Source organism: Somniosus microcephalus, chromosome 1 (genome assembly GCF_052327205.1).
Source record: "Somniosus microcephalus isolate GS21.2 chromosome 1, FLI_Smic_1.0, whole genome shotgun sequence".
NCBI lineage: Eukaryota > Metazoa > Chordata > Chondrichthyes > Squaliformes > Somniosidae > Somniosus > Somniosus microcephalus.
Window position 1 is genome coordinate 356,676,242 of NC_140987.1, and position 26,289 is coordinate 356,702,530.

Genomic DNA, 26,289 nt, shown 5'->3' on the forward strand with positions numbered 1-26,289 from the left:
GTAACGGAATCTGATCATCGTTCATGGCCTTTATTGCCTTTTTGAATGTTTGGACAAATCTCTCGGCCAACCCGTTTGTCGCCGGATGATATGGGGCAGAGGTATAATGTTTCACCGCATTCTTCTTTAAGAATTTTTGGAATTCTTCCGACACGAACTGTGGTCCGTTGTCCGAACATATCTGTCCTGGCAATCCGTTCCTTGCGAATATTGTTCTTAACACCGCAATTGTCTTTTCTGAAGTAGTGGTATTCATCTTGATCACTTCTGGCCATTTGGAATGTGCGTCCACCGCAATTAGGAACATGGAGTCCATGAATGGACCAGCAAAGTCAAGGGGCCAGAAATTCGCGGCCAGAAGCGTGAGTACGGTCGGGGTACTCACGCATTTGGCCGTTGGAAATGCCGGAGTTCAGCAGGAACAGCGCATGCGGGGAACGCCGGCATTTCCAGACCCGAGGTCTATTCACAGCGCGTGCAACTGCACAGGCAGAGCTTGCGCAGTGAACTTTGTGGATTTCAATGATGGATTCAGTAAGGGTAAGTCCTTAGAAGTTACACTTGAAAAAAGCAAGTGTAAAGTTGTTCATTGGCTGCGGAGGAAGATATATTTTATCGTGGAGCTTCTGAAATGCAATATTTTTGTTTGGGAAAGGGAGGGAAGTTATTTTAAGAAATTTTAAGTAAGTTTTAAAGTTAAATTTTTTTTTTTTAAAGGGTTTTCAGAACGGTAGGTAGAAGGAGCAATTGTGGCTGTGTGAATGGAATGTGAGAATGAGTTATGTATGTATGTCCACATATATTCCTTTACGTATATGTATGTATGTTTTATATTCCTTTACTAATGTGTATGAATGTATGTTTTTAATTATGATTTTCCAATAAGTTACTTTCTCTGAAAGTCATAATTAAATAATACATTCATACACATAAGTAAAGGAATATATACATAACATGCAAAGGAATATATACAGACATACATACTTTCAGAAGCTCCACGATAATAAATATCTTCCTCCGCAGCCTCTGGAGCAACTGTACCCATGCTTTTTTCATGTGTAAGTTGTAATGACTTGACCTCACTGAAAGCATTAATGAAAGCGGCGAAATATACTGCGCACGCGCTGCCTGTGCAGTCGCACGCATTCTGCCTCTGAACCCCTTCGTTCAGAGGACAGGAAATGCCGGTTTTCCCCACATGCACTGTGCATGCTGAAAACCGGCATTTCATCCGGCCAGATGCGTAAGTACCCCGACCGTACTCGCGCATTTGGAAGGGAATTACTGGGCCAACATTTTACATGTCAATAAAATGAAAAATTTAACAATTGCACGACTTGCCCCCTCGCATCTGCGACTGAGGGTCCAAGGAGGTGCATTGCGCAAGAGGTCGTCATCGTACGTATCCTCACACTGTTCCCTTTGGGGAACTGTATGAAGTGGTGGAAGGATTTATGGCCGTGATTAACGCTCATTCCGTGACCGTAACCATCTTTGAACCAGCCATTAGGGTGGTTAGTCCTATGGCGGGAGGGTTTTACGGGCTCCCACAAGCTATACAAGGAGGGGGGGCCACCCACACCCACAGTAACAATCTCCTCGAACGTCTTATCCGCCGGTTCATCTGGTGATAAAAGGTGTTTCAATTGCCCGTATGTCTTCGCACCCATTAAGTTTAATAAAGTTAGTGCTTTCTCTGCATCTGGGATTTTATTTGCTTTACAATAATTTTGTATGCGTTCTACATACATGGCCCAATCTTCGATGTCACTATCAAAGGTATTAATGTTCCCATGTTTAGGCATCGTTGCAATTTATTTTATCCCAAGATGGCGGCTTCCCGCTCTTGTCTTCGTCCGCCTACAAAATGGCGGTTTTAACGCGCTTGGCGGTCTTCACCCACTGGCTGCAATGGCATTTGGCGTGCCGCTGCTGCTCCCCTTTCCCAGCGGTTAGTAACTCCCCCGATGCTGTCTCCGCTTCACCGCGGCTCCCTCGGGCATTCGCGCTTCCCCGATGTCGCGCCTCGCAGCCCTTCTTGCAGCCCGGTTATTAGCACCGGCTGCATTCGCCTTCACCGCGGCTCTCGCGCCTTCAGTCGCCCCAGACGCTGCGCCTTTTTGGCCCAAAAGCAGCCCGGCCCTTATCACCAGCCGCGATCGATGTCCCCGCACTGTGCCTTTCGGCCCGAATGCGGCCCGGCCCTTATCTCCGGTCGCGATCGATCTCACCGCCCTTATTCCTCCATCTTCCTCCCCCCGTCTGTACAGCCAACGCGGCCGACTTTCTGCTCGCGTCGCTGACCGGCTTACCCACCACCGAGGTAGAAAGAAGATAGCTGACTGCCGCTGATGGAGGCTTCGAGTTCAGGATGTCTTCTGCACTCCGGGTTCTCGATGCCTGCTGCGCGACGTGTCTTCCAGCAGGGTGATGAGGGTGGATGCCTCTCTTCGACGCCCGTTCTGTGGACGAAGCCGCCGTGGATATAAACTGCCGCAGGGTAAGAATCGGACTCGTCGCCACTGTTAAGTCTGTGTGTTCCAGTTGTATTAAGATTAATTACTGACACAGACTACAAGAATAAAGTTCAACAGGTCTTTACTAGTTGGAGGTCAGGACTATACTAAATACAATATCACTACACAGTACTTATATACCGGTGGTCACCACCGGTATTACGTATACAGCAGCCAGAGAAAGTAGTACATCTCTTAAGGTGGAACAGGCTTAAGTTCTCTTAAGGTGGAACAGGTTACATACACCACAGTGACCCGCGGACACGATAGTGAGACTTCTCCATAAGTGAAACCAATGTCATTAGAGTATTTAGTGGCGTTCGATCCCAGCCAACCCGGCCAGTTGCCCTCGTGGGTATATCCAGCGACTTCCTCTGCCTTGCGCAGGCCCTGCCCGTCGTGGGCCAGGGGCGCCGTTTCCCCGGTACATCCGAAGATGTGGTGATCCTCCATCTCCCCTCGCCACGCGATGTTGAGGCCCACGAGGGCCGCGAGGATGATGCCTCTTAGTAGCATCATTGGATTAATATCTGTTGGAGAGATAAAAGAGAATGTTCGAGCCGGGCTCCTTGGGCTCCTCGGCTTGGGTGTGGGGTGAGTGGGTCCCGCGACCCCAGCTCACTTAACTTGCCACTCTGTACCGTTCCAAAATGCCACCATACCTCCGAAAAACCTTATACATACATACTAAATTTACAAATAACTAAACCTTACTTAGCAAACTATGGTGTATGTACACGTGCCGTCCGTCTCCGGACGGCCAGCTTAAAATCTGTGGGGACTGTCGCAGGCCTCCCCCTGCGGCGTTCCCACCTCAGTTTCAGCTGCTGGTCCCTAGCAGCCTGTAGCTGCTGGCTGTGAACTGTTTAAAATTCCCACAGCTTTCCTACGGGGGTATCTTTTTACAGTAACCGGCGGCCAGACCTTTTCAATGCTACACTGAGGAGCAAGACCTAAGACCTCTGGCTCCTCCCCTTCACTGCTGTCAGGTGCGGGAACTTCGTCCTCCGACTCGGCTTCACTTTGGCCAGGGACAGGACCTAGGACCTCCGGCTCCTCCCCTCCTGGGTCCCAGAACAATGGGGGAGTCTCCCGCTTAGATGGGACAACTCCTCCCCTCACGCAGGCTGCACATCCAGCCTGTGTGACCTGTGGCTGCAGCTCCCCTACAGTGTTTGATTCTTTACTGGCCTTTTCAGCCCCCGCTGCCTGTTTCCCTGCCTCCGGTTTAAACAGTTTACATTGGTTAATGTGAAACCATTTAGTGCGCCGGGGCAGTTTCACAGCATACACCATGGGGCTGGCCTGATCTACAATACTGTAGGGACCCATGTAAAGTGGCTCGAAACTCCCCACACGGGCGAAGTTTCTTACCATTACTATGTCCCCTACCTCCCAGCGATGGGTTTTACTGGGCTCGAGCAGCATTTTATTTCCCTGATGCTGCCTCCCCATGTTACCTGCGGCTCCCTCATAAATCCTTTGGAGGCGTTCAAGGAGCGTGCGGGCAAATTTGTCCCGATTCACCTCCCTTAGCTGCCCCTCCGTTAGGACTGGGGCCAGGACATGAGTGGGGGTTCTCATGACCCTGCCGGTCATGAGCTCATGTGGAGAGTACCCCGTACTCTTTGAATGGCTGGCGCGGACCCCCATGAGGATAAGAGGCAGGACTTCTGCCCACCTTTGGGGCGAACCCATTATCTCCTTCTTTATTTTCTCTTTTAAGGTGCGGTTCATCCGCTCCACAATCCCAGATGACTGGGGATTGTAGGCGACGTGCCATTTCCCTTGAATGCTCAGCAGCATCAGGGTATTCTGCATGACTTGGCCGGTGAACTGGCTTCCCTGATCGCTTTCCACGAACTGGGGCAGTCCCCATCTCGAGAACACCTCCCGCACCAAGATTCTTGCAGTTCCTAACGCTGTGGCTGTTCGGCAGGGGAAGGCTTCAACCCATTTAGAGAACACGTCCACCAGAACGAGGCAATACTTATAGGCCTAGAAATTCATTATAGCCACTTTTGGGGCGGTAAAGTCGGGCGGCCGCTAAAGTTTGCGCACGGCGCAAAGTCGAGGCCACTTCGCCGATATTCAGTTGCATCGCCCTAAGAGGTTGCTGCTGCGCTAAAACAGGCGATGCACGACTATCATTAGGCGCTAAGCCGGCAGCCCGGGGCGCTAACACCGGAAGTTGGGCGCAGGGCAGGTTCGGCGAGCTGCTGATTGCCGGCAGACACTCGCTCTTAAAGGGGGAGGGTGGATTTGTTTTTTTGACAGGCCGAGACTAGTGTATTTGTGTTTTTGGGGAGGGCTTCTCTCCATCACTTCCTCCTCCTCCTCCTCCTTCTCCTCCTCCTCCTGAAGGAGGAGTGTTGCAAAACAGCTGCCTTTTCTACTGCAGGAGTGCCCTTTAATTTGCGCTCCCCGCGGCCCGCCTCGGCTGTGTACCGTTCCACTTCACAGTCGTTCGGGCCGCCAGGCGCACAATGGGGCGGCGCGAGTGAAGTTCCGGTTCCGAGCGCACAAAGGGCGTTGCACGACGAAATGACGTCATGATCTGCGCGCGCAGATGAGCGCGCGCAATGACTTTGCGCCGGTGCTAAATGTCTACTGAAGTTGGGGCGAGGCGCAGATCGCGCTGCGCCCAGGCGCTAAGCGCCTAGCGCTCGAGATCTACTCCTCCTAAGGCGCTAACGGCTGGCGCAGCCAACTGAATTTCTAGGCCATAGCCTCCCTGGGTGGTGGGTAAGGGTCCGATATAGTCAATTTGGATTGTTTGCCATGGTCCCTCTACCCTCCTAACGTGTCCCATCGGCACCTTCCTCCTGTGAGGATCGGGGTTATTTGCCGCGCACACAAGACAGTTCGCGCAAAACTCCCGGACGTCCTCCCGGAGTCCTGGCCACCATCCTGCCTGCTCTACCCGCTGCCAAGTGACCTCAGGCCCGGGGTGCCCTGCTCCCGGCCCCTCATGGGCCAGTTGAAGGAATTCCCTCCGGTGCTGCTGAGGCACCACCCACTGCTCTTCTCTAAACAGCATCCCCTCTCTTATGGAAAGAGATGCTGTGCCATATGGGCCTTCTATTTTCTTCCCCTCGCTAACCGCGTTAAATACCCCTCTCAGGGCAGGGTCCTGAGATTGGACCGATTTGAGGTCCGGGGCTAGTGCTACCCCTACACTCTTCTGAATCGCATCCCTGCCTTTTATAGCTGCCACTGGCCCAGGCCCGTAGGGGTCCCAGAAAATGCCGGTCTGGGCACCCTCTCTCGCCAGTGAGTCAGCTCGCTGGTTTCCCTGACCGCGAGGTTCTGTGGAGGAGTGAGCCTTCACTTTGTGGATGAAGACCTCACCCTTCTCCCCCATGGCTGCCAGGATCTTTTCCAGCAGGGGCTTTACCACCAAGGGTCTCCCATCCGCGGAAGTGAATCCACGACGGGACCAGATGGCCAGGTATTCGGTACACGAATTGCATGTGAACATGCTGTCCGAGCAAATCGTGTACGGGGTAGGGAAGACTTCGGGGTGGGTGACCACATACGCCACAGCGGACAGTTCTGCCTGCTGGGCGCTCATGGTACTGGGGAGTTTAATTGCCAACGCAATGTTTGCCGTCGGGTCATAAACTCCGCACCCCGTGAGCCGTTTTCCAGCAGATACCATGCTGGAACCATCCACATAGATCTCACGGCCGGTGGGATGTATCCCAGCCCGGAGACCCACGTCGACCTCCCATACCCCTTCTACAGAACACTGATGGGCTGTCCTAGGGTAAGCCAGGTTGGCAGCTAATCTGGGCTCGCACAGGCCTCGTACCCGCAGATCCATTTGGGAGAGGAGTAGGGTCCAGTGCGCAATGCGGGCACTGCTTACTGTCCCATCCTTAATCCTCCCATCCAAAAGCATCTTGGTGGGCGTGTGGTGTGTGAGGAGGGTGATGGGGGAGGTGCCTGTGAAGATGGCGGATCTTTTCACAGCCCAGTGTGTGGCCAAAAGGTGCCGCTCACAGACCGAGTAGCTCCTCTCCACGTCGGTGAGCACCCTGGAGGAGTAAACCACGGGTCTCAGCTTGCCATGTCGCTCCTGGAGCAACACAGCACTCAGACTGTCCCCGCTGGCCGCCACCTCCAGGAAGAACTCCCTTCCCCCATCTATCGCTCCCAGGGCCGGTGCGGTCTGCAGCTTCCTTTTTAGGAGCTCGAACGCGGCCTGGCATCCTTCATCCCACGACCACTCCACTCCCTTGTGCAGGAGTCGGAGTAGCGGGGCTGCCATGGCCGCATAGTCCTCCATGAAGTCTCAGCAGTACCCGGTTAGCCCTAGAAACGACCTCACACCCTTTATAGTGATGGGGACCGGTAACTCCTGTACCGCCTCCCTCCTAGCCCTATCGATGGCCCTTTCTCCGGCGCGGATGGTCAGCCCCAGGAACTTGACTTCCTTCTGACCGATCTGCGCCTTCTTTGGGTTAACCTTAAACCCCTTTCGGGTCAGCAGCTCCAACAATTGAGCCAGCAGTGGGCCGTGCTCCCCGACCGTGTCGGTAAACAGGAGCAGGTCGTCCACATACTGCACTAACTGAAGGGGCTGACTGAACTCCTTCAGGCTGTCCACCATGCATTGGTGGAAAATGCTGGGACTTTTGTGGAAGCCTTGTGGCAAGCAGTTCCAAGTATATTGTTGCCCCTTAAAAGTAAAAGCAAATTTATACTGGTCCTCCCTCCGCACAGGGATTGACCAGAACCCATTAGAAATATCCAGCACCGTGAACGTGGTCGCGGATGCGGGAATACTCCCAATGAGGTCGGCCACTGCTGCCACTGTAGGGGCACATGCGGGGATGTTGCTGTTCAACACCCGATAGTCCACCGTGGCTCTCCAGGAATTGTCCGGTTTCTTAACCGGCCAAAGCGGAGAGTTCACATGGGTGGCTTTTGGCCTTAGCACCCCCTGCTGTACCAGCGCTGATATGGCCACCTCCATATCAGCCTCTGCCTCCTTTGGGAAGTTGTACTGCTTTTGGGGCCGGGCCATGGGATCCCCATCTACCCTGACCTCAAAGCTGACGACTCTCCCACAGTCGTGTTTGTGCGTGGCGAACGCACCTAACTGAGCCTGCACTTCGGCCCTAAATACTACCGGGATACCCTCCATCATTTCACCGAGGTCGTAACTCCCTTTCGGCTTCATGGTACACCGGGTTCCCTTCCCATCCTTTCCCGGGATTACTACTACTCCACTTTCCTTCCCGGTATTGGCCCCCCAAAGGCAATGGTTCCTGAGGTCTACGAGGATCCCATGGCCCACGATGAAGTCGGCCCCTAGGATCCCTTTACCTCCCTCCGCGTCCCATCTCACCAGGACACATGTCCACTTTGTGTGTAGTGTGCCCAAGTGGATCGAGAGCGGCCTGGAGAACGCACCCGTCTGCTCTGCCCCTGTGAACCCGATAAGACGTATGGAACCCCGCTAGACAGAGGTGAGGCGGTGGGATTCTCCATATGAATCACGGTGCAGGAAGCCCCCGTATCCAACAGATAAGTCCCCGTACCCTTCTCTACCTCCATCTGCACGAGCGGTCTCTTCCATCCGTCATACCGGAGCGCACATAGATAGACGGGCTGCGCGGGTTCCAGTCATTGCGGGCCACTTTGGGAAGGGGTTGGGGGAACCACTGGACCGGTGGTGGCTGCTATCTTACCCTTTGTGAGGACCAATGATCTCACTGAAGCTAGCAGCATGTCCAGCAGCTCTTGAGGAGCATTTGGCTCCGTTTCCTTTTCTGGGGCAGAGGTCGGGGTTGTAGCCGAGGCTTGGGCTGGGGCAGTTGGGACCTTCTCCCTATTATCCTTCCAAGGATTTTTGCAGTCCCTGCGCCAATGCCCTTCCTTTCCGCAACCGTAGCAAGTTTGCCTGCTTTGGTTGGGACGGCTCCCTTCTTGGCGCCACTCCTTACGGGGCTGGTCATCAGGCCTGACCTCACAAACCTTCCCATTTTTCGGGGGGGTTTCACTATCTCTACCATTTCTAAAAGTGACTGTGAGTTGACGGATTACCGTCGCCTCCGTGGTCAGAGGGTTTCGGGGGTCGAACCAAGCCATTGACTGCATTCGAACGCGGGGCAGGGAGTTATTCATAAGGCACCTTAGCCAGTGAACTAACGGTTCCCCATCCAGGTGCGCTCGCGCCGGCATTCACGGGCACGCATCCTGGTAGACTGGCCACAGCCTGTCCGCGAACGCCTGCGGGAATTCCCCGGGGAGCTGGACTGTTCTCTCTACCCGGGAGAACGGACTCCCCTCGTTCATCCCCATGGCCTCCAGGATCTCTTCCTTGAGCTTGCCATAATTCTCCTGACCCCTCTTACACTCATCGGGTAGCGTCTGGAGGAGATCGCTACCCAGGGAGAACAGCATCATTTTGGCCCTTTCTGCCTTGTCTCAGTCATTCACACAGGCCGCCTGCTCTATCTCCCTAAAGTGCAGGGAAGGGTCCCCCCTCATGGTGAGCTTGGGGATGTAGCTCACCATGGAACGCAATTGTTGCGTACCGTGTGGAATCTGGAATTGGTTCTGGATGTCCCCAGTTTCCCCGTCGTTACCGGGTGGTCCGTACCTCCGCTGTATAACGGGGTACACCGGTCCCGGTCCCTGACTCTCTCTTGGGCTAGCCTGGTCTACCTGGGGTTCTTCATCCCCCACCTGCTCCTGTTCCCAGACCTCTGGAAAACTAGGGGCTAGGGGTGGTGGCTGTGCAACCTCAGGTTCCCTAACCTGTTTAGTTCTAGGGGCTGCCTGCGGGACTGCCCTGACTGGGTTGCCGTTAAATTTGGCCTGGCCGATTTTTGGGCTAATGAGACATATCATCCCCTTTGCTTTGGCCAACTCCATACGTAGGCTTTCAATTTCCTGCCTACAGGGGCCGTGGTCTGCTTCCTCAAACCCCTGAGCGCAAGCCACCTTATAAGCTGCTTTTACCTCGGCTACTTTCTCCTCCTGTGCCTTAAGTTCCCCCGTGAGACTGCTAATTTCCGCCTTTAACTTCCTTTCTCTTTCCCTAGATTCTCTTGCTTGGTACTCAACATGTTCTACCCTAAAACTAGCACTCCCTGCTAACTCAGCTATCTTGCCCTTTAGCCTTTCTACCCTGGCTTGGTGCTCACGCTGTACTTCAGCGGCCTGGCTTTCCATGTGCTCTACTTTCCCCCGAAGATCCCGGACCATCGCTGCCCTCTCTTGGCTTATTGCTTCCAGGGCCACTAGCACTTTCCCTTCTGCTGCAACCTTTTCCTGCAGCTCTTGGGACAAATGCCTAATCTTAGATTCTTTACTGGCCACCGCGTGGTCCAGTACCAGAACCTGCTTTATGTAACACATGAGCCATACCGCTATCTCAATGCCCTTGCGGTGCTTTTTACTAGCCGTCCACTGAGCGGCTGCCTTTAGGGGACACTCGGCTCCTAACATGTCACACACCCATTTTTTCGCTACATTGACTTTCCCACATACGTAGGAAGCTAACTTATCTTCCATCACATCTGTCTCACCCGAGTCTTTGTCCACCACACAAGGTTTCTGTAGCCAGTGTCCTGCCGCGGTCACCATTCTGTAAGGGGTCGTTTTAACGAGCTTATGGTGTGCTAAATCGGTTTTGATTTTCGCACTACTCGTGAGCGGTTTTGAAGCGCTTCCCCCTCATGGTTCTAGACACTGGGCTTATTGCCAGACAACCTTTGTGTGTTGGCCCAACTCGTGACTCGGAAGACAAATGGTCAGATGAGACAGATTGAGTTTTAAATCAAAACGATCTTTATTTTTGAAAGAGAATGTACACAGAGAAAATTGGCAAGAATAAATGCAGACGAAAAATAACGTTTCTCACAGAGGACTAAATTATACACTGAGAAAAATAACTTTAAAGCATATAAACAGTTCTAAATAGCGATAAGCTAAAAGCGGGGGTGAGGGAAGCGCACGGACACATCGAAGGATAAATCACACTCCTGACTTACAAATACCCTTAACGTTACAAACCCTCCCGTTACTGAATATACCTCAATTATGTCAGTTAGGTAGAGTTGGGCCTTTATGCTCACCAGAATTTCAAACCCCTTCTGTCCTTTGGTACTTCTTGTTACGTCTGGAATTTCCGATCTTCCTTATGGGACCGGCTCTTGGACCCTGTTACTTGGTGTCGTCCGGGACCTCCGACCTTCCTTATGGGACCGGCTCCTGGACTCGCTCTCCTGTACAAACTTTGGAAGTCCTCCGAAATCCTCGAGCCGTTTTCTGTTCCGCACGGTCCTTGAACTCTTGATGGCAACTGGACTTGGACTTCATGGTGTGAACCGTCTCCGGAGGAGTCTTCCTTACTCTGGTCGAATCTTAGACTGGCTTGCTGACGATTTACCTGAACGGTTATACTCTTTTCTGGCCCTAATCTTGGCGCCAAATCAACTGTTTTCCTTTGTTAAGGTTGCTTTAACAAAAGCAAGCACATTAATTTTAACTGCTCGCAAATCGAACTAATGGGAATCCAATTAGTGTCCCTTCATTTGTGTGTGCTCAGCAGTTTCTGAGATCGGTTACCGCTTTGCCATAATGGGAATCCGTTTAGTGTCCCTCCGTTTGTGTGTGCTCAGCGGTTTCTGAGATCGGTTACCGCTCTGCCAGCGATTAGCGCACCTCCAGGTGCTAATAGTTTTGTTTACTGCTATAACCACATTACAATATCAAAAACAGTAAGGTTCTGGATTCTTCTAATCAATGATGACTCAGACTGCTTTAAGGTACTGTGTGTGTGTCCTTTTGAACTGGGCCATGAGAACTGCCAACTCCATTCTGTGTTCTCACAATGTGGCCACTTCAGGGGCCCTACCCGTATACTGTATTTCATGGATTTTTGCGAATCCTACAAAGTGTAACCTAGTTATATGTTAATCAATAATCAGCTGAGTTTTCCAATGTCCCATTAACTGATCACAAGTACAACACCTGTAATTGAGGCCTTTTCCTGAAAAGTTGATGGTTTGCCATATTCAACACTCTTGTATAATGAGTCTCCATAGCTCCTAAAATAGAATAACGTTGCGCTGACTTGACTAGTGATTGGACTCCACGGTCTAGCCCAAATTCCCAACTCCACTGGAACCCTGGGTCTAACCCAAATTCCCAACTCCACTGGAACCCTGGGTCTAACACAAATTCCCAACTCTACTGGAATCCTGGGTCTAACCCAAATTCCCAACTCCACTGGAATCCTGGGTCTAACACAAATTCCCAACTCCACTGGAATCCCGGGTCTAGCCCAAATTCCCAACTCCAATGGAATCCCGGGTCTAGCCCAAATTCCCAACTCCACTGGAATCCTGGGTGTAGCCCAAATTCCCAACTCCACTGGAATCCTGGGTCTAGCCCAAATTCCCAACTCCACTGGAATCCTGGGTCTAACCCAAATTCCCAACTCCACTGGAATCCTGGGTCTAGCCCAAATTCCCAACTCCACTGGAACCCTGGGTCTAACCCAAATTCCCAACTCCACTGGAATCCTGGGTCTAGCCCAAATTCCCAACTCCACTGGAACCCTGGGTCTAACCCAAATTCCCAACTCCACTGGAATCCTGGGTCTAACCCAAATTCCCAACTCCACTGGAATCCTGGGTCTAGCCCAAATTCCCAACTCCACTGGAATCCTGGGTCTAGCCCAAATTCCCAACTCCACTGGAATCCCGGGTCTAGCCCAAATTCCCAACTCTACTGGAATCCTGGGTCTAGCCCAAATTCCCAACTCCACTGGAATCCTGGGTCTAGCCCAAATTCCCAACTCCACTGGAACCCTGGGTCTAACCCAAATTCCCAACTCCACTGGAATCCTGGGTCTAGCCCAAATTCCCAACTCCACTGGAACCCTGGGTCTAACCCAAATTCCCAACTCCACTGGAATCCTGGGTCTAGCCCAAATTCCCAACTCCACTGGAATCCTGGGTCTAACCCAAATTCCCAACTCCACTGGAATCCCGGGTCTAACCCAAATTCCCAACTCCACTGGAACCCTGGGTCTAACCCAAATTCCCAACTCCACTGGAATCCTGGGTCTAGCCCAAATTCCCAACTCCACTGGAATCCCGGGTCCAACCCAAATTCCCAACTCCACTGGAATCCCGGGTCTAACCCAAATTCCCAACTCCACTGGAATCCCGGGTCTAACCCAAATTCCCAACTCCACTGAAATCCCGGGTCCAACCCAAATTCCCAACTCCACTGGAATCCCGGGTCTAACCCAAATTCCCAACTCCACTGGAATCCTGGGTGTAGCCCAAATTCCCAACTCCACTGGAATCCCGGGTCTAGCCCAAATTCCCAACTCCACTGGAATCCCGGGTCTAGCCCAAATTCCCAACTTCACTGAAACCCTGGGTCTAGCCCAAATTCCCAACTCCACTGGAATCCTGGTTCTAACCCAAGTTCCCAACTCCACTGGAATCCTGGGTCTAACCCAAATTCCCAACTCCACTGGAATCCCGGGTCTAGCCCAAATTCCCAACTCCACTGGAATCCCGGGTCTAACCCAAATTCCCAACTCCACTGGAATCCTGGGTCTAGCCCAAATTCCCAACTCCACTGGAATCCCGGGTCCATCCCAAATTCCCAACTCCACTGGAATCCCGGGTCTAGCCCAAATTCCCAACTCCACTGGAATCCTGGGTCTAGCCCAAATTCCCAACTCTACTGGATTCCTGGGTCTAGCCCAAATTCTCAACTCCACTGGAACCCTGGGTCTAGCCCAACTTCCCAACTCCACTGGAATCCTGGGTCTAGCCAAAATTCCCAACTCCACTGGAATCCTGGGTCTAACCCAAATTCCCAACTCCACTGGAATCCTGGGTCTAACCCAAATTCTCAACTCCACTGGAACCCTGGGTCTAGCCCAACTTCCCAACTCCACTGGAATCCTGGGTCTAGCCCAAATTCCCAACTCCACTGGAACCCTGGGTCTAACCCAAATTCCCAACTCCACTGGAATCCTGGGTCTAGCCCAAATTCCCAACTCTACTGGAATCCTGTGTTGCCCAACAGTAGGACCTCTTCCACAATTCCAGTTTTCATCTGCCCCTTCTCCCCAACTAACACTTTGCTTGCTCCACAAAATAGAATGATAGGAGGATACTGAATGACAATAGTGCACGAGCTGTGAGAGGCTCCTCGCCAGGTTTGTGTGCTGGTCACTTTCTCACCCGGAGGTGACTTCTATAATTCACAGATGGCTCCTAATAGCATGTTGGCCTTGCATGTAAAATGAATATTAAAAATTAGCTTTTAAGAAAAAAAAATAACCTTAACCTTAAAACAAAAATAACAAGCCAGGTAGCAAAAGACTCTCTTTGTGCTTGTAGGTACCTTGCACTGATAGACCCAAGGGACTCAAATACAAGGCATGCTCAGAAGGATTCCTTGGACTTCAACAGACACCTGGGGGGAGAAATTCAGTTGGTTGCGCCACCCGTTAGCACCTTAAGAGGGCGATAATTGGGGCGCGAGCCAGCTAGTGCCCGGGCGCGGCGATACCTGCGCCTCTCGCGAAATTGAGTGGACATTTAGCGGCGGCGCTAAACCGCAATGCCTGCTCAGCTGCGCACGTAGATCCTGATGTCATTTCATGGTGCAACGCCCTTGGGGCGCCCCGAACCGGAACTTCAGTGGCGCCCCCCTCCTTTCCGCCTGTCGCTCCCAGCGACTGGTTGACTGGAACGGTTCCCAGTCTCTGTGGGGCTGGGGGGGCGCTATTTAAAGGGGGCTCTTCCTGGCTTCTTTGTGGTAGCCATTTTTGAACCACTCCTTCTGTGAGAGGGAGAGAGATTTGCAGAGAGACAAAGGGTGGAAGCTTTCTGCATTGAGTCAGCGCTCGCAGAGGTACTATTGGCTTCTGACCAGAACTTTGTAGTTGGTTTGCTTTTTCACCGGCATAACGTTGAGTGGCCACATACTATGGGGGCTGCAATGGGTGGGAACGTTGGGCTTCTCCATTACATTGAGAGGGCACAGAGACGCAGAGAGAGAGTGCCAATCATGGCCAGACGGAGGAGGGCCAACAGGCGTCGGCACACGAGACCCTACCGTCCCAGGGTTTTCCGCCAACAGTTCTCATACCTCAATATGTCTGAGGAGCAGTGTTTTCGGAGGCTGCGACTCAGCAGGGAGGTGATCACTGAGCTCTGCCTCCTGCTTTAGCCAGATCTGCAGCCTCAACTGAGGAGCAGGACGTCTCTGTCGGTGGCAGTGAAGGTCACAGTGGCTCTCAACTTCTATGCCACCGGCTCCTTTCAATCCGCTACTGGGGACATTGCCAATATCTCCCAGTTCGCGGTGCATTGCTGCATCTGTCAAGTCACGAATGCCCTCTTTAAAAGGAGACGTCAGTACATCTCCTTCCCCATGACCCCGGACAAGTAGCAAGAGCGTGCTATGGGATTTGCAAGAATAGCGGGCTTCCCCATGGTCCAGGGCGCCATTGACTGCACGCATGTGGCTTTGCGGGCGCTGCAAGAGAATGCCAAGGATTACCGCAACCGGAAGGGTTTCCATTCGTTGAACGTCCAGTTGCTCTGTGACCACAGACAGCTGATAGTCGCTGTCAATGCCCGCTTTCCAGGCAGCAGCCACGAAGCCTTCATTCTGCGCCAGACTTCTGTGGCAGACCTTTTTGAGGCCCCGGCTCACCCAGGAGGCTGGCTTCTCGGGGACAAGGGCTATCCTCTGTGCACCTGGCTGATGAACCCGCTCCGACCGCCCAGCACCCCTGCTGAAGAACGATACAATGAGAGCCATCAAGTGACCAGGAACATCATTGAGCACACAATCGGCGTGCTCAAGCAACGGTTTCGCTGTCTGGACCATTCCGGAGGAGCCCTTCAGGACTCACCTAACCGAGTCTCCAATTTCGTTGTTGTGTGCTGCATGCTGCATAACCTGGCAATCCTCAGGACTCAGCCACTGCCACCAGACATTGGAGCACCAGCGGAGGAGGAGGAGGAGGAGGAGGAGGAGGAGGAGGAGGAGGAGGAGGAGGAGGAGGAGGAGGAGGAGGAGGAGGAGGAGGAGCACCAAGACGGGAGGGAGGCACAAAGTGCAAGGGCCGTCCGTCAGCGGCTTATACCAAGTCGGTTCTAGGCCCCCTCTGAGGGAATGGCTTCTGCCATTCAAAGAACATGAATGGAACCGTGCCACAACCCCTAAGCCGGTCAAGGCAACAAATAGTTCAAAGAGCAAACATGCACATTCTGAATAAAGACACTTTTTTATTTAACAAACTGTGTGCCCTTCCCGCCTGACAAAGTAATAGAGAGAAAACCCAAAAAAAGCAGTCAGTCATATAATTGGCTCTCACAACCTGGAGACAATGAACAAAACAGTAACCAAAAAATGACCACGATCCTCGTCCTTCAATAAAATATTTAACAGCATTTTGCCACACCTCCTACTTTTTGCCCTTCGAGGGTGATCTGCTTCGCTTGCGAGATTCGCCCCTTCCCACCCTGCAGCTCCTCCGCAATGGGACCCCAGTGGCTGCAGCAAGGCTGGGGGAAGGCTGCTGAGTGTCAGAAACTGAGACTGCAGATGCCCTTGAGGGATGGCCTGGACCAGCTGTGGGCCTGGAGGGCCCGGCTGCTGACTGCTCCAACTCTGCATGGGCGGCAGCAGTCTGTCCTACAGGTGGTGGCAGCTGCAGTGGAGAAGTGACAGTGTTGGCAGCAGGAATGCTGTCATCCTGACAGAGGACAGCAACTCCCTGTTTGGACGACACACTGGCACTCCCACGGGGCAGCACTGCAGCATGTGAAGCAATCTGCTGAAGCACAGACTGCTGGCCTGCTGCGGCGTGGCGAGGGCCCCGGCAATTCATGCCTGATCCAGTGAGGGTGGCAGCAGTCAGTGCTCGTGTGGCCTCAATCTGCATCTGCATGAGACCAGCCACTGACTGCATTGCAGCACTAAGCACTTGCGTGGCAGCCGCCTGTGCTGCGCCGAAGTCCTAGCGACTCCTTGCCTGTGCTGCGCCGACATCCTGGACACTCCTTGCCTGTGCTGCGCCGAAGTCCTGGACACTCATTGCCAGTGACACAATGGATTCGGGCATCCTTGCCACTGCAGCCATGAGCTCAGTGTGCCTGTGCTCCGCCTGGGCGCCCATTTCAGCGAGGAGCCGCACCTCTTCTGCGCTCACTGTAGCAGGACTCGAGGCCAGACTCTCCCTTCGGGGAGAAGGCCGCTGAGCTTCCCTACCCCCCTCCCCGCGCGTTGCTGCAGCCCGCGCCCTGGAGCTTCACCATCCTCAGACCATTCCCCCCTGCACCCCTCCAGGGAAGATGTGTCCCCATTATGGCCATGGGCTGCCTCGGCTGAGGGTGGCACTGATGGTCCAGCTGCCTCCTCGTCGTCGCCTTCAGAGTCACTCACAGTGGCAGCTTGAGGGCCCGCCTCCTCACCTGGCGAATCAGCATCTGAAAGCAAGGAGGTACAAGAGTGGCTTTAGCGTGAGGACAGGGTGGCAGCGAGGGAGGCATGAGTGCTGCAATGTACTGTATTGGGTCGATAGTGGCAAAGGATGCTGGTGTGAGGCACAAGTGGAAGGAGAGAGGTCAAAAAGGTGACGACCTTACCATTGCTGTCCAGAACGGGGTCGGCATCTCCAGTGGCGACGGGGCCAATCATCCAGCCTGCCATAATCCGCTGGACTCGCTGCTCCAGATCGGTGAGGGCTTGAAGGTGAGGCCAGCCTCCCCCGGTCCATTGCTGCTGCCTCCTGTAATGCGCCAGCTTGCCCTGCAAGAGAAAGGACGGGCTCTGAGTACAGTGTGAAACCCTGATCTTGGCAGCACTGCCACCCATGGTGGAATAGCCCTTACAGTGTGAAGCCCTGATCTTGGCTGCACTGCCTCCCATGGTCGATTAGCCCTTACAGTGTGTAAAGTGCTGAATGTGCGTGTGAGTTTCCTGAAAGGGCCATAGGTGTTGGATGAGGTCTGGGCATTGGGGCTTTCAGGACCCTTTGGCCATAAAGTGAGGTCGACATGCAGGGATGAAGAGGATTCTGAAAAGGGTACTCACCCTGATGACCCGAGTGAGGTCGTTGAACTTCTTCCTGCATTGCACAGGGGTCCTAGGCACCATGCTGCTGGAGGTCACTCTGTGAGCCACCTCCCTCCAAGCTTTGCGATAGTCGTAGGGCAGCGGCCTCCTGCCAGTGTCTGGGAACAGGATAGATCGCCTGCGCTCCACCGCGCCAACCAGAACCTGCAAGGCCCCCTCACTGAACCGCTGCGCTCGCTCCCTGGCCCTCTCCATGGTCCTAGACGTAAGAATGTGGCAGTAGGTCTGTCCAGGCCGAGAATCAGGGCTCCGATGCGCAGGGTGTGGCTGCAATCCCAAATCGAACCTCCCCTTTAAGAGCTGACCGGCGCCAGCGTGTTTGCGTGCAATCGCTAACTGGCTGGACCTGCGCTGCGCCTGCCCTCGGTGGTAGCGCCTCGCTTCTCCAGCTTAGTGCCTTAAGACAGTCGTGCAGCGCCTCTTTTAGTGCTCCAAGCACCTCCTGGGGCGAAGCAGGCCAATTTACCAGTAGGTGGCGATAATTTGCGCCAGGCGCAAAATTTCGCACCCGGCCAATACTTACGCCACAAACGGGGCAATACTGAATTTCTCCCCCCTGATATACTGTTTAAGGTGGAATCCAAATATACGAAGTATGCAGTAAAAAAGAACAAACAAACAAATGAACGGATTCATATTTATATAGGGCTTTTCATGTTCTCAGGACATCCCAAAGCCCTTCACAGCTGATGAATTACTTCTGAAGGGTAGTCACTGTTGTTCTATAGGCAAATCTGGCAGCCAATTTGCCTACAGCAAGGTCCCACAAACAGTGGTGAGATACATGACCAGTTCATTTGTTTTTGCTACTGTTGTTTGAGCGATAAATGTTGGCCAGACACCAGGATATCTATGCTGTTCTTTATCGAATAGTGCCATGGGATCTTTTATATCCACCTGAAAGGGCACACTCTGTTTAACATCTAATCTGAAAGACAGCACCTTCTGACCGTGCAGCATTGGATCACTCATTTCAAAATTGACCCTTGCTCCACTACTAATTAATTCACATCATCAAATTAAAGCTACTACGATACATTTAAAGCTATGGTCTGGGAAAGTTGCTGCCCAGTTGTAAGGCATACAAACCAAAACATCCAGGTTTGATCCTTGTTCTATTCTAAGTTTGCTTATCCAAACTGGGGCAACATTTGGGGTACTAAAATTGGACTCGGTACCTCTAGGCTAGGGAGTTGAAAATTATCTGGGTTTCCCACCCCTGATCACTACCCAGTGACCAGTGCTGGGAAATGGGCACGTGGATGTCTGGTGAGAACAAGCTGTGATGCCTCCATAATCTGGTCTGTTGGCACTCACTGTCTAGCATAATACATGAAGAATGGTTGCTTGTGTGAGGTATGAGTGGATAAAAGGTATCCCAGCATGAGATACTGCCTTCAGAACAAAAGGGGAAGAAAACTGTGAAGGGGCATTTCTAGTTAGCCGTCATATAATTTTAATTTCCCTAGTTGTCACCGAGTTCTAGGATTTGGTACAACCTCTACTTCCAGCTGGAGAACATATATCACTCGTAACTTACCCAATATATTGTTGAAGTTCCACTCTTGGTCATGCCATTAAAGAAGATGCAGAGTGGAGATAAGATACTTTCCCACAGGAAGGGTGCAAATCTCAAATGTTGAATCACCTTGGCCTGTTCCTAGCTCAGCAAAACATGGCAGTCAAGAGGAGGAGGCCCCAAAAAGGTAAGTCTAGAATTATTTCTGTGGGATCAGGTGAAGCTGGCGAGCTGCAGTGGGCCTGCGATATGTTAATGAGGCCGCACCCCTCAAAATGGAACGGAGTGTCCCCACTCCAGGGGGCAGGGGACAGACAGCCTGACCGCGCATTCCCTCCTCCGGTCTGTCACCCGATAATTAGAAGTCTCCCTCTGGACTTTCATGCTCTCACATATGGGCCGGGGTTTGCTTGCTAGTTTTCACAAGCCCATGATTCCCCACTCCACCCCCAACGTTTTAATGGACAGGCAGTCACGAGCAGATCCGCTGAGAGCTGAAAGCCACGACCAGAATCTTCTATTTGGTTTGTTGTGAGCCTGCCAATTTGATAATATTTCAACACTAGATTTGGGAAACTGCAACAAAATATTGGGATGGAGTTGAAGAAAAAAATTAACATCATTTGTCTCCCAACCTGGGTACAGGCTCATAAATCATTAAAATTAACGAAACCATAAAAAGTGCAAACAAAGCACTGATGTTCATTTCGAGAGGAATAGAATTGACATGCAGAGAAGTAATATTCAACTTATATAGAACCCTGGTTAGGCTACACTTACAGTACTGTGCTGAATTCTGGCCTACATATTACAAAAAGGGTATAGAGGCACTGGAGAAGGTGTATAAATTTACAAGACTGATAGCAGAACTGAGAGGTTATAACTTTCAGGAAAGATTAGCTGGGGCTCTTTTCTCTCGAAACGAGAAGGCTGAGCAATGATCTGATCGAGGTCTTTTAAATTATGAAGGTGTTCAATAGGGTAGACGTAGAGAAGATGGGGGAGAGACCAAAACTAGGGGCCAAAAATATAAGATAGTCACTAATAAATCCAATAGGGAATTCAGGAGAACTTTCTTTACTCAGAGAGTGGTTAGAACGTGGATCTTGCTACCACAGCGAGTAGTTGAGGCAAATAACACAGATACATTTAACAGGAAGCTAGGTAAGTAGCTGAGGGAGAAAGGAATAGGAGGATACATTGATACAGTAAGATGAAGTAAGGTGGGAGGAGGCTCATGTGGAACATAAACATCGGCATAGACCTGTTGACTCGAATGGTCTGTTTCTGTGCTGTAAATACTATGTAATACTCTGCTGTGTAGGGAGTACTATAGGAACTGTCAGTATCTGTAAATGTAGTAGTGAGAGAAATTAGGGTTGAAGAGTGCTCAACGTGTTTTGAGTTTTAATGCGCAAAATGGCTGCCACATTTCCCAAAATTTCAACATCAACTACAATTCAAAAGCATTTATTGCCTGTAAAGCGCTTTGAGACATTCTGAGGTGATGAAATGCTCTGTATAAATGCAAGTTATTTCTTAATCTGTGAAATTGAATCTTGAATGGTGTAGTTGCCAATTGAAGTAAACTACAGAGGCATAAATCATTCTCATGTTTCCTTAATTAAGAATAATTAAAAACACCTCAGGCATACTATTCATAATCAGAACAATGAAAATATAGGAAATGCCATCTGTCTGGAATCCATTCACCAGTTTTATAATTACATAAAGTATTGAGTAACTGATGTTATTTGCAAAACCTTTTCCACTTATTTCAAGTTTTATTCTTAAATTGATCTCATTTTATTTATACTTTATCCAATCCCATATTTCTGTAAATGAATAGATAGCACTCACCTTGCATATGAGCACAGTTATGCCTTACTTGATTACAATTTTTCTTTAATTATTATAAAGTGGATCCATAACAGAGAGAAGATTCTGAGAATAGAAAATAATATGGTGAGATTCTTTTATTTTAAAACATCACCAGAGATTTCCCTGGGAGTTCTGATCAGTTGGCATAACTTCGGAGGAAAATCGGCAACACCCACGTTTACACAGTTTATCCAGGGATTCTGCCAATCTTCCGACAAAGTTACGGTAGCTAATTAGGAAATGGTAAAAAATTGTGGCATGCCTTCTCTGATAGCTCTGATGGTAAGTGTAGCATTCTTGGGAGGAACTGTGGACCTATGGATCCCAAAGCTCTCACCTCATATCTGGGTTTGTCATAGACTAATTGATTGATTGCTATGGTTATTAAACAACTCCATTATCATTACATCATGCGACTACCAGGATGGTAGAAGGAAAACTAGATGGATCTTGGTTCTTTTTAGTTTAGCAATTCCTATGAATGCAGATTTCACAGCCATTAATGTCATTTCCAAGGTTTCACAATCACTTCCAGGCACCTCCAGCCATTGCTTATCGAGCTATTCTGGAACCACCCCTCGTCAGCTGCTGTGGTCACCAGAGTGGTATAGCAGGGACAGATTCACCATATCAGCAAGAAAGTTGTCGTTTTTTTAAATATATCAATCAAAAATTCCCAAGACTAATAGGCCTAGAAATTCAGTATAGCCACTTTTGGGGCGGTAAAGTCGGGCGGCCGCTAAAGTTTGCGCCCGGCGCAAAGTCGAGCCCCCTTCGCCGATATTCAGTTGCATCGCCCTAAGAGGTTGCTGCTGCGCTAAAACAGGCGATGCACGACTATCATTAGGTGCTAAGCCGGCAGCCCGGGGCGCTAACACCGGAAGTTGGGCGCAGGGCAGGTGCGGCGAGCTGCTGATTGCCGGCAGACACTCTGGCTCTGGTGAGCTCTTAAAGGGGGAGGGTGGATTTGTTTTTTTGAAAGGCCGAGACTAGTGTATTTGTGTTTTTGGGGAGGGCTTCTCTCCATCAGTTTGTTATGTGGTACCGGTCTTCTTCTTCTTCTTCTCCTCCTCCTCCTCCTCCTCCTCCCCCCAAAGAAGGAGTGTTGCAAAACGGCTGCCTTTTCTACTGCAGGAGTGCCCTTTAATTTGCGCTCCCGCGGCCCGCATCGGCTGAGCACCGTTCGACTCAACAGTCGCTAGGGCCGCCAGGCGCACAATGGGGCAGCGCGAGTGAAGTTCCGGTTCCGGGCGCACAAAGGGTGTTGCACGACGAAATGACGTCATGATCTGCGCGCGCAGATGAGCGCGTGCAATGACTTTGCGCCGGCGCTAAATGTCTACTGAAGTTGGGGCGAGGCGCAGATCGCGCTGCGCCCGGGCGCTAAGCGCCTAGCGCTCGAGATCTACTCCTCCTAAGGCGCTAACGGCTGGCGCAGCCAACTGAATTTCTAGGCCATAATTTCTTCTAAAAAACTAGGGGGAGAAATTCCCCGAGAGGACCATTTGAGGCGCTAAGTCAAAAATGTTTGAAAGTTAGCATCAGGCGCTAACCTTTTCAAATATTTGAGAATTTCCCATTTTTTGCTCCAAGAGGGAAGTGGAGCGCTAAATCAAGCACTCCACTTGTCTTTTAGAGCACAAGAGACGGGGAATGTCCCGATCCGGGGCGATGTGCTCAGCAGTAAGTGGCGCTGCCACGTTGCCTGGGCTCTTCCCTCAATTAAAGGGAACGGCTTCCCACTGCGAGCTCTGCATTTTTTCTTGGCATCTGCTGGAGCACCGGGGTGCAGGAGTGCCGTGCAATCAGCCCGCGTCCAGTGCTCAGAAAAGTTTTTTTTTTAATCGGCGATTCTTTTCATGCTGGCCAGCCACCGCGCCTTTAAATGGCGCCCCGCAAGTGGCCGGCCTCACTGTTCGTGACCCCTGCAGCAGTCGGTAATATCGCTCGGCACTGCTGCGGGGTGCAAGGGGGGATTTTTCTCCCGAGGCGCTGCACCCGGAGATGACGTCATGATCTCCGAGCGCAGAAGATCAGGGCAATACCCGGTAGCACTGCCGCTAACCTCGGTAGGCGCGGTTAACATCTCGGGGGGGGGCAAAATGCCATTTGCGCCCACTGGAGGCGCTAACGATGGGAATTCCGCCTCCTTAAAAATTCCTTTGGTAAAAATAAAGTGCTTACCCTAGACTTCCCCTTTAAAAAATAATTATTACTTAAGGCTCTTTTATGTAGACAGTTTGCTATCAGCAGCAAGTGCTCAGTATTCTAGCAAATTATAAAGGAGAACCAGGAGGAAGGTGTGGGACTCATTTCTATTAGTCAAAAACAAAAACAACAACAACTACTTGTATTTATATAGAAAGACTTGCATTTCTATAGCACCTTTCAAGACCACCGGACGTCTCAAAACGCTTTACAGCCAATGAAGTACTTTTAAAGTGTAGTCACTGTTGTAATATGGGAAACGCGGCAGCCAATTTGCGCACAGCAAACTCCCACAAACAACAATGTGATAATGACCAGATCATCTGTTTTTGTTATGTTGGTTGAGGGATAAATATTGACCAGGACACCGGGGATAGTGCCTTTAATGCAGTAAAACATCCCAAGGCGTTTCACAGGAGTATTATAAGACAAAAAATTTGACACCGAGCCACATAAGGAGAAATTAGGGCAGGTGACCAAAAGCTTGGTCAAAGAGGTAGGTTTTAAGGAGCGTCTTAAAGGAGAAGAGATAGCGAGGCAAAGAGGTTTAGGCAGGGAATTCCAGAGCTTAGGGCAGAGACAACAGAAGGCACGGCCACCAATGGTTGAGCGATTATAATCAGGGATGCTCCAGCGGACAGAATTAGAGGAACGCAGATATCTCGGGGAGTTGTGGGGCTGGAGGAGATTACAAAGATAGGGAGGGGCGAGGTCATGGAGAGATTTGAAAACAAGGATGAGAATTTTGAAATCGAGGCGTTGCTTAACCAGGAGCTAATGTAGGTCAGCGAGCACAGGGGTGATGGGTGAACGGGACTTGGTGTGACACGGGCAGCAGAGTTTTGGATGACCTCAAGTTTGCATAGGGTAGAATGTGGGAGGCCAGCCAGGACTGTGTTGGAATAGTCAAGTCTAGAGGTAACAAAGGCATGGATGAGGGTTTCAGCAGAAGATGAGCTTAGGGAAGGGCAGAGATGGGCGATGTTATGGAGGTGGAAATAGGCGGTCTTAGTTATGCCGCAGTTATGTGGTCAGAAGCTCATTTCAGGGTCTAATATGACACTAAGGTTGCAAACAGTGTGGTTCAACCCCAGATGTTAGGGAGAGGGATGGAGTCAGTGGCTAGGGAACAGAGTTTGTGGCAGGGATCGAAAACAATGGCTTCGGTCTTCCCAGTATTAATTGGAGAAAATTTCTGCTCATCCAGAACTGGATGTTAGGCAAGCAGTCTGACAATTTAGAAACCGTGGAGGGGTCAAGAGAAGTGTTGGTGAGGTAGAGCTGGGTGTCATCCACGTACGTGTGGAAATGGACGCTGTGTTTTCGGATGATGTCGCCGAGGGGAAACATATAGATGAGAAAAAACCCAACAGGCACCAGCAGAATAGTGGAAAAGTGAAGAACAAAGAGCAAGTCAAAGGTGTCCACGCTGCTAGTGGTCCCTATAGGATTTAAAGGGATTCAGACCAGCTGTTTCCACAAGGATATAACTTTAAGGAGGAAAACGATGACAAATGGTTAGATTAGACCATGAAGCAGAACCTGGGTGGTGGAGCACAGGATGAGCTTGGTAGCATCTTCTTGTCACATTCTGGTTCCTTACTTGTCCTTTTTGCCCCAGGTTATTTTAAGTAAGTTTATTTTAAGTATTTTACAATTTCATAATCTCTTTGAAACTCTTTCTTCCAGGCATATCGATGCCAATCCTTGTTATCGGCCTACAAGATGAATCCAGGGTTTTCATTGACAACAGTTGTGTTATTAATGAAGAAAGCTTTGTCCTTGTGGGTTCGTTTGTAGCATTCTTTATCCCACTGATTATAATGGTCTTCACCTACTGCCTGACTGTACAGGCACTGCAGAAACAGATCAGTGTGTTTTTAGGCGACCAAAAACAAAAGCGGGCAAACTTGCATGTCTTTAAAAAGGACACCTTAACAGAAAACGCAGCAATGATACAAAGGTCGGAGACTGCAGATATAAGTCCAAAGCCACCTTTGAATAAGGAAGCTAGGCTCTTCCGGAAAGGGACCATGCATTCGATCAACAACGAACAGAGGGCTTCAAAGGTTCTTGGAATTGTCTTCTTTTTGTTTGTAGTCATGTGGTGCCCGTTCTTCATCACTAATGTCATGTCTGTTATCTGCAAGGATTCTTGCAATGAAGCTATCATTGGAGAGTTGCTCAACGTGTTTGTCTGGATTGGTTATACCTCATCCGGTGTCAATCCGCTAGTTTACACGCTCTTTAACGGAACTTACCGTCGAGCTTTTTCCCACTATATTCGCTGCCATTACCATATCAGAAGAAACAGAAATCACTTCACAATCATTGCCACCACATCAGCAATATATGAGAGAAATTTGGAAAGGAGTACCATGAACAACGGAAGTAAGTCAGTGAGTAATGAACTGAGAGTCCCTGAAGAAAGACTACATGTCGCACTAGGATCAACAAAGTCTTCTATAGACAACTGCATTATCATCAGTGAAAAAGTTAGCCGTGTGTAATATGGGACCTAGCATACTAGGCCATTAGTTGCGAGTAATGTGGGGCCTAGCATACTAGGCTATTAGTTGCGAGTAATCTGGGGCCTAGCATACTAGGCTATTAACTGTGTGTAATGTGAGGCCTAGAATACTAGGCCAGAGACACAATTAAACCTCTGTAATGAATATGTGTATTGGTCAGAAAATGTTTATTGCCTGGTTGAAAGATTTCAAACAATTTTGCTACCCAAAAATTATATTTTTGGTGTGTATTTCATGTGATAGACGCTTAACAGATAATGTCATATTCTCTATTCTTCTGGCATTTCAAATACCTACTTGATTCTCCAACATTGTATCGAGGGACTGACTACCTCTTCAAGGTGTGCTGGGCAGGATGGCTGGACTGGATGGGATTTCTTAAATTGCTTTATACAAATAGGAAAGCAAACTACTGCGGATGCTGGAAATCTGAAATGTAAACAGAAAATGCTGGAAATACTCAGCAGGTCAGGCAGCATCTGTGGAGAGA

The 26,289-nt window shown here is 50.5% G+C and overlaps 1 protein-coding gene across 1 annotated transcript in view; it reads left to right on the plus strand.

Annotated features, from left to right (window-relative positions):
• LOC147124987 (5-hydroxytryptamine receptor 2A-like) overlaps nt 1-25,930 on the plus strand; it is a 41,529-nt gene extending 15,599 nt beyond the window's left edge. The window contains exon 3 of the mRNA XM_086007488.1: nt 24,958-25,930. Within this exon, the coding sequence (XP_085863614.1) occupies nt 24,958-25,778 (821 nt within the window). The 3' untranslated portion in view covers nt 25,779-25,930. The remainder of the gene's footprint in view (nt 1-24,957) is intronic.
• The last annotated feature ends 359 nt before the right edge of the window (nt 25,931-26,289 follow it).